Raw genomic sequence first — 8,558 nt, 5'->3', positions numbered from 1 at the left:
CATTCATCAACCCTGTGAAACATAATAGCTAGAACATGATTTGACTATCATTATATTTGAAGACATGGATGTACAGTAGAGCATTACAAAATAAAGCCAACTGCCAGGAATTAAAAGAAATGCCTCTAATACAATATGGCCAGAATTTACAAAAAAAATATTGACATAATAAGGCCTCCAAATACATAATGGCCAGAATTTTCAAAAAAAGTCAGTCACATAATAATAAACCCTTCTCAGTTGGCTCATGCACTACTCTCAGGTCATATACAACAGCAGGTCATTTTCTTGAGGCAGGCCTTGGTGGCCTAAAACCAGGTGTGCTCATGAAGGCCAATAATTTGCTTCATGTGCCACTGGTTGCTGCATTCATTGTTTCATTACTTAACAGCTCATTTTCCTGTTGTGGATTTGATGGAGGTGGGTTGCTTCCTCTCAAGTTGCCTTCATGTGGCTGAGAACTACCAACTGCTGCAGTCCAGTCAACTGTAATGCATTGCAATTATCAACAATCATTTACGTGGCTTCTTTTCTGATTTTTCTCTGTATTTAAATATCAACAATCATGTAATTATCTTTTATAGAAAAATAAATAGTATAATTGTAATGCTACACTACTGAAGATATTGTTTATAAATCGCATAACGTTATGTCTTATACAGACTAAGAGAATTAAAGCAGTTCATAGTATTCTAGGGATCGTAAAAGCTGTTTGCAAGAGCCAAGAATCCCTTTTAACAAAGTGGGAAGCTTAATTAGCATTGAAAAAGAAATGAATAATCGTTAATAAGGTCGAAACTTCAGTTAGAAACACAAACTTCATTGAAATAAAATGCCAAGAAGGAGTATTTTACTTTGTGATGAAATTTAGTTTAATTACTTTGTGATGAACAAATGAATTACACTTCTGTTTCTGATGTAATGCACTTCTGTTTCACAAAATTGGACTGCATAGAAAAGCAATGAAGTCATGTGCCTATTTTTCTCTAGTTAGGGACCAATAAGGGCCCCGTGCTTTTTGTAAGGGACTAAAAACGTCCTCGTGCATTTTGACAGGGACCAAAATGGCCCTCGTGGTTTTGACAGGGACCAAAACGTCGTCGTCTCATCTTCTACGGTGTCCCATATCCAAGCCGCTTCAGCAAATTAACGTGCCAACTGTGCACCGTTAGTTGGGCCGTTAAGTGGGAGTTAAAGGAAGGATGAACGTGGCCTCTTTTTTGTTATTTCAGGGACCAATTTGTCCCTTTTTATTGCTAGGGACTGAAAATGGCTTCGTGGATATTGTCAGGGACTAAAAAGGGTATTTACTCATATTATAATAAGAATTTTATGTTTGTCATTTTAAATGACATAAGTTATGTCATTTTAGGAGAGAGATAGACACAAGAAATAAAAATTATTAGAAAGAAAATGAGTGTTTTTTTAATTTAAATTTTAAATAAAAAGATTTATTTTGTGTCTATCTCTTTTAAAATTATATAATTTTATGTCATTTAAAATTAGGGGTGTTCGCTGTCTGGATTGGATCATTTTTGGAAACAAAAATCATCTGATCTAATCCCTTCGGCTTGATCATATAATCATCCATTCGGTTTAATTTTTTTTTCAAATCCGATCCAATCTAATTTTTTTCGGTTTGAATTGGATCGATTTTCAGTTTTTTAAAAATCCTAAAATTTGTTTCATAATTATTGTGCAAATAACATCTTTTGTATATATTGATTTTGTAAAAAAAAAAAATTGAAATACAAAAGTAAACGATAATATGGTCTTTTTTTGTGCGATGAGATATGAAGCTCTACAAAGATGAAATTTTGTTGATTAGATGTGACTAGGTTTTTTCTTGGGTTTAGTTGATGGGTTAACGAGTCTTGTGTTTAGAAAATTTTGGGCTATGATTGGAAAAAAGCCCAAGTAAGTAGAGAGAAATTAATATATTGGATCAGTGTAGAATGGATCATTTTTCATCAATCAATCTGAAAACCAATCTAATTCAATTAAAATTTACGATTTTTTTTTGTTTTGATTTTTCAATATTCAGTTTATTCGATTTTCGATTTTTCTGTTCGGTTACCGCGATTTAAATCGATTTGGATCGGTTGATGAACACTTCTATTTAAAATGACAAATATTTTTTTCTTATAATAATAAAAACGGCACGGTGGACCGGTGGTAGCGAACTGTACCTAATTAGCTATGTTCCGTAACGAATTTTTCATTGGCTATCACGTCTCATACTTTTGGTCAGAGCAGCCTACTTAATTCACTATATCCAGTAGTTAATTTGTCATTGTCACGTATTTTGCTTTTAGTCGCAGCAAATTGATATTTTGGCCACATAATTTATTATTAAGTGGTATGGCCACGTCTGCAAACTAAAATTGCTGCTTGTTATAGCAAATTTCCATGCATATTACTTTGAAAAATTTCACAGTTTGCTGATATTTAAACAATTATTTCTGAAATATGTGACATTTGGGTCACTCTATTGTATAGGCTTTTTGACAGCCCATCAAATTGCCTTAATTATTATACTATCATTTTTCTTTTTTCCTTTTCTTTGTTTGATACTGGTGGCAGGTGAAAAGAAATACAGACAATTTTTCTTTCTTTCCTTTCAACACTTATACTTATCTGCACGCAAATTTTGACCAGTTTAGACTTTACTTGATTAATCTGAAAGTCATGAGTGGCTGCCAAGGAAGTTTCTCCGACTTCAAGTTGAATCATTGGCTCTCATATCATATGATCATTGAAAGCCCATAACCACAATAAATAAATTCTAATGAGATTACTAGTCAACATGATATTTCTCACACTGAAGTTTCCTTCAACTAAATATACGGTTTAATATTTTGAAATATATAAATTTATCTCTTACACCTGCGTAAAAATATATAAGATCTATATAGAATAATGTGAAGATAAAAGAAAAAAATACAAAATATGGACCCTCCACACACACACATATATATGAAAAAAATATTTTTGCAGTTAATGCAGATAAGTTATCTGCATTTATTTTCAAAACTACGTCATTTTAGTATTAAAATCTTAAAAAATTTAAATATAAAGACTATTATAATCCTGAAATAAATTAAAATTACAAAAATACTATGATTTCCGCTCTAAAACGACGTCGTAGTGGATTTACTGCATATAACTTATCCGCAGTAATTACCGAAAAAGCGAACTCTATATATATATATATATATATATATATATATATATATATATTTATCCCCTACAAAATAAACAGCATTAAACTCTTAAAAATAAACTATAAATAGGCATATACATTTGGAGAGCAAATACAATATATAACTGCATATGAACCTTTAAAACACAGTGAGAGGACAATGGGGGAGACTCTTCCTCTCAGTCTCAGTCATGTTCACAAGCCTATGGTTTTAACCAATAGGTTACACATGCTCCTTCATTCAACTGCTTTATGTTTCTTGGTTTATTATAGACTGTGTTTCTTCTTTCAGGATCCACAAACCAGAAGAACCCCATTGTTACCTTGGGTTCTTGTTTTTGCATCTGAAATCATTCTCTCCTTCATTTGGATTATTGGCCAAGCTTTTCGTTGGAACCCCATTTCGAGAACTGTGTTTCCAGAAAGATTACCAGAGGATGACAAGCTTCCTCCTATTGATGTGTTCATATGCACTGCAGACCCAACTAAGGAACCCACTGTAGACGTGATGAATACTGTGTTATCAGCCATGGCACTGGATTACCCACCAGAGAAACTTCATGTGTATGTTTCTGATGATGGAGGTTCATCTATCACCTTGAATGCTATGAGGGAGGCTTGGAAATTTGCAAAGTGGTGGCTTCCTTTCTGCACAAGATACACAATAAAATGTAGGTGCCCCGCAGCTTACTTTTCTGCTTCAGAGAATGATAATGGTGATTTTGCTGAGAACATTGAGTTTCTTGCAGATGAGAAAATGATCAAGGTCGGTTTTATTTGAGATGAAGTTAATTTTCTCTGAAATTTTGTATTTTAGGAGCAATACTTGATTTATAGATGAAGTCAATTTTCTGCAGGAAAAATATGAGGTTTTCAAAGAAAACATAGTAACAGTAAAAGAAGAACAGGGTCGCTCTGGAGATACTACTGGCATAACGGGTAAAAATCATCCATCTATCATAGAGGTAAAATGTTATCCACATTGCTTATAGGTTTTTATTAATCATGTTAAAGGAGATAAGTTATCTCATGTCATAGAGACAAATTAATGGATTTCACCCCTGAAAAAATAAAAAAAAATAAAATAAAAATGTGACACAGTTATCAAAGGGTATGTAGGAGTGAAAATATATCTCATGTAGTACGAGAATAGTTTTTCCCTTGCTTATATGGTCGTAGTACTAAAAATAGCATGACTTAAAAATAGCCTTGGCTCAATTTGCTCAATTATAGTTCAGTTATATCAAATTCAAAATTTTATATAGGGCTTGATTAGTGCTTGAATCAACCTCTTCTTGAATTTGACTTTAATATTTGTCTTAAATCACAACATGTCAACTCAAATGGCTTGGATGATTGATTAGTAAATATATATCACAATAATTTTCTGTGAGTTGCTGGTGTTTTCATTAAATTGCTGTGATATATGATAACAAAATCTTGTGAGTTTGCATTTGACACTTGGTTAACTACTTAACTATGATGAGAAACATCCAATTATACAACTTACCAAATTTTGAATACTGATGATTGCAGGTAGTGCAAGAAAATACCAGCAGTGAAATAGAGCAAGTGAAATTGCCTCTCCTTGTATATGTTTCCCGTGAGAAAAAGCCTTCACATCCCCACCATTTCAAAGCTGGAGCCCTCAATGCCCTTGTATGATTCTCTATCTCTCTCTGTAGGTGTTATTAAAGGCATTTTCCAGGGACAAAATTGTGAGAAACACCTTACATCGGTCCACAAGTATCTACAAAAAGAACTCAACATTATCATTGCATATTTAACAAAAACCGAGTGAAAAACAAATGTGACACAGATAACAGGAGATTCTATTAAATGAAACATTGGAACACAGTGAACATTGTCAACCTTCTTTACAGATTTACAATCAACTATTTGATTACTTATAAAATATATATTCTTGCAGTATCGCGTCTCTGCTGTGACAAGCAATGCTCCATATATTCTAGTGCTGGATTGTGACATGTTCTGCAATGACCCAGCATCAGCACGACAAGCATTGTGTTTCCACCTAGATCCCAAGATATCACCTTCACTTGCTTTTGTTCAATTTCCTCAGAAATTTCACAATATAAGCAAGAATGACATCTATGACAGTCAGCACAGATCAGCATATAAAGTAAAGGATACCAAACAAAACTTCAAATTGTGGTTTAATTGCATAGATATCTATATCTTCAAAATGAATTGATAAAGTATTTAACTATGTTTCGGCCACAACTTTAGGTTCTATGGCAAGGTATGGATGGGCTCAAGGGACCTCTATTGTCTGGCACAGGCTTCTATATGAAAAGGGAATCACTATATGGGAATTACAAAATTAAAGGTATAGAGCATGATGATTTGTTCAGTTGATTTGCTTGAGATACAGTATTTTGGAATGAACATACACATACATTGCTACATACTAATATAGCTCTATGTTTTCAATGTTAGACACTGATCTTGAACTCCGACAATACTTTGGAACATTCAATGAGTTCATCAAATCCTTAAAACAAAATTGCACTCCTAATGTAGTCTCTGTTGGACATACATTGCCCAAAGAAGAGACTTTGATTTTGGCTTCTTGTAATTATGAAATTGGTACTAAATGGGGTAAAGAGGTATGCAGATTTTATTATCCAAAGAGACTTTTTAATTAATCTATATAGCATACATAATGTACTTCAATATTATTATTTTTGTATGCTTGCAGGTTGGCTTCTTGTATGGTACTGTATGTGAAGACGTTCACACTGGAATCATCTTGAATTGCAATGGTTGGAATTCAGTTTATTGTGATCCACCAAATCCACAGTTCCTTGGAAATAGTACAACTAATCTGAATGATTTTCTAGTTCAAGGCACCAGATGGGCCTCTGGATTGCTTGAAAATGGTTTAAGCAAGCATTGCCCCCTTATATGTGGGCCTTTAAGGATGCCTCTCCTTCAGAGTCTTTGTTTAGCAGAACTTACATTCTTCCCTCTTTATTGCTTACCTCTTTGGTGTTTTGCTATTGTCCCTCAGCTTTGTCTAGTAGATGGAACTCCCCTCTACCCGAAGGTAACAACTAAAATTATGCGCATTTCCTATGCCTTCATTTTTCCTTGAATTGATTATATTTCCTTGAAAAGTTCACTTTTTGTCATGTCACATGACAAGAGCATTTTATCTGCACACACAAATCAAGTGTGGGTCTCATGTTTAAAAAAAAAAGTCAAAATACAAAATTGTATTCTCAACATACGGAACCGGATCCTTGTTGTAGGAATAAACAGTGTCATTCCAACAACATGATTCTTATATTTCCCATACTTCAAACATTGTAACATAAGCTAACTTATTTTTTTCTTTTTGGTGTCAGGTCTCAGACCCATTGTTCTTCATTTTTGTGTTCATCTTTCTATCAGCTATGACCAAACATTTAGTTGAAGTCCTCTCAACTGGAGGAACATTAAGAAAATGTATAATTGAGCAGAGGATATGGATGATGAAATCAATCACAAGTCATTTATACGGATTTTTGGATACTCTACTGAAGAAATTTGGTTTAAGGAAGGCTAGTTTCACAGCAACCAATAAAGTGGAGGATGATGAAAAGACTAGACTTTACCAAATGGACAAATATGACTTTAGAACATCAAACATGTTTCTTGTACCAATGCTTGCAGTCCTCCTCATCAACATATTTTGCTTCATAGGGGGCATCTACAGAGTGGTGTCTGTGGGAGATTGGGACGTGATGTTCATACAGCTTTTGCTTCCAGTTTATGTCATTGTTGTCAACTATCCAATCATTGAAGGGCTGCTGATAAGGAAAGACAAAGGACGCATTTCTCCATCAGTAGTTATACCATCTAATATCTTGGCCACAATTATCTCTTCTGCACTTTATCCTATACTAAGGAAGGTATAAACTCCCCTACAATCTAGCCAAAAACACTCATCAGTTTTGCTTTTAATGTAGAGCAATGCTAAATTGTGAAATATATATAAGAAATAAGGAAAATGTTATATTTACAAATTTTTTGTTTACAAACTACACTAAGTATGACCGGTCATACTTCAATCAAGAGTGTATGACCGGTCATACTTAGTGTAATTTGTAAAAATATTTGTAAACGGATCCTTCCTCGTATATATATATATATATATATATATATATATCCAAATTTTAACAGATAAAGTGGTGTTTGTTTGATGGAATAAAGTGCTAAGGATCACAAACTTATCTAAGAATCAACAAACATGTTATGTTATTATGCAAAAAAATTCTTTACCATTTTGCTCGTGTCAATTTTCTTGAGGCTACCCTTCAATGTAATATCTACCATGCGTTAGAAAATTGTACAGTGTTAAGATGTGAATTTCTTTTAATTAATTTTTCACGAGAAAACAAAAAACTAACCAGCTAAAACGAGCTGGGGGAATAGTGCTCCATTGTGTAACAATGGCTATTATTTATGCATTCTTCGATGTGTGGGAAATGAAACAAATCCAAAGCAATTTGTGGTTATTATAAAAATCCGTATAATAAAAAGTGATAAAATTTATTGAAGCAGCAAGTAAAGAGATTAGTATTTACTATTTAGAAATATATCTTAATTAGTTGCCAAGATTCTACGAATAAGAGATTTCTCTTCCACATAACTCTCTCGTCTCTTTCTTTTCTTCTTTTTTTCTTGTTTTCATGGTTTTGCTCTGGCCAATTTATAGTCCTTGTATGCGGGTATCCTAATCGTAAACGGGACTTTGACCAAAATAACACGCTTTGAATAATATTTTACTGGTATGCCACACTCCATTTTGAATTCGCCAAAATGCCACGTTCAATCTCGCTACACCACCAAGCGAGACTGTAAGATGACACGTGGCGGTCAATCATGGAGCCCCATTCCTGCTGGTCTGACAAGCTGGAATGGCTTGTCAATCAACCAGTCTGCACACTCTGAAAAGCAAGACACGTGTCACCCTCGCATCATTCGCGCTGGTCAGTCTAGTTGTATTGATTGTATGTTCTGCAAAGCAGGCCACATGTCACCCTACCGCCATTCGCGCTGGTCAACCCAGCTAGATTGGGTGTACCTTCAGACACGTGTCAGCACCCCCTGAATCGCGCTGGGTTGCCTAGCTGGTATGGGTCATACTTTTTCGACACGTGTTAGCACCCCCCTTATTCACGATGGGCTGCCTCCCAAGTTTGGTTCTTCTATAAATAGTAGTAAAACATGAACATTCCAGCAACCAGAAGAAGTAAAAAAAGGGTGGACCAAAATTGCGAAGGTTAGATTCTGTATTCATTTTTTGTTTTTGTAATTTTATGTTATTAGTTAGAAAATGAGTGACGGT

The 8,558-nt window shown here is 34.2% G+C and overlaps 1 protein-coding gene across 1 annotated transcript; it reads left to right on the top strand.

The window, feature by feature from the left end:
- Positions 1 to 3,344: 3,344 nt before the first annotated feature.
- LOC133301196 (cellulose synthase-like protein G2) lies at positions 3,345 to 7,209 on the top strand. Its single transcript, XM_061500819.1, has 8 exons — positions 3,345 to 3,968; positions 4,060 to 4,167; positions 4,739 to 4,861; positions 5,133 to 5,345; positions 5,453 to 5,552; positions 5,663 to 5,832; positions 5,925 to 6,272; positions 6,574 to 7,209. Exons 1-8 carry the CDS (start codon positions 3,363 to 3,365, stop codon positions 7,123 to 7,125), a joined length of 2,220 nt encoding a protein of 739 aa, XP_061356803.1. The 5' UTR covers positions 3,345 to 3,362; the 3' UTR covers positions 7,126 to 7,209.
- Positions 7,210 to 8,558: the final 1,349 nt, after the last annotated feature.

This window comes from Gastrolobium bilobum, unplaced genomic scaffold (genome assembly GCF_033153095.1).
Source record: "Gastrolobium bilobum isolate Gb01-03AN ecotype WA unplaced genomic scaffold, APGP_CSIRO_Gbil_v1 utg28129, whole genome shotgun sequence".
In the NCBI taxonomy this organism is placed as follows: Eukaryota; Viridiplantae; Streptophyta; class Magnoliopsida; order Fabales; family Fabaceae; genus Gastrolobium; species Gastrolobium bilobum.
Note: the sequence above shows the minus strand (reverse complement) of the source record. Positions and strands in the feature narration are given on the sequence as shown.

Bases quoted from the DNA above. Each gene is read 5' to 3' on its own strand.
- LOC133301196 (XM_061500819.1), top strand. From the start codon at position 3,363: ATGGGGGAGACTCTTCCTCTCAGTCTCAGTCATGTTCACAAGCCTATG. The intron at 5,553-5,662 runs GTATAGAGCATG...TTTCAATGTTAG, and splicing joins TGGGAATTACAAAATTAAAG to ACACTGATCTTGAACTCCGA. The intron at 6,273-6,573 runs GTAACAACTAAA...TTTTGGTGTCAG, and splicing joins GAACTCCCCTCTACCCGAAG to GTCTCAGACCCATTGTTCTT.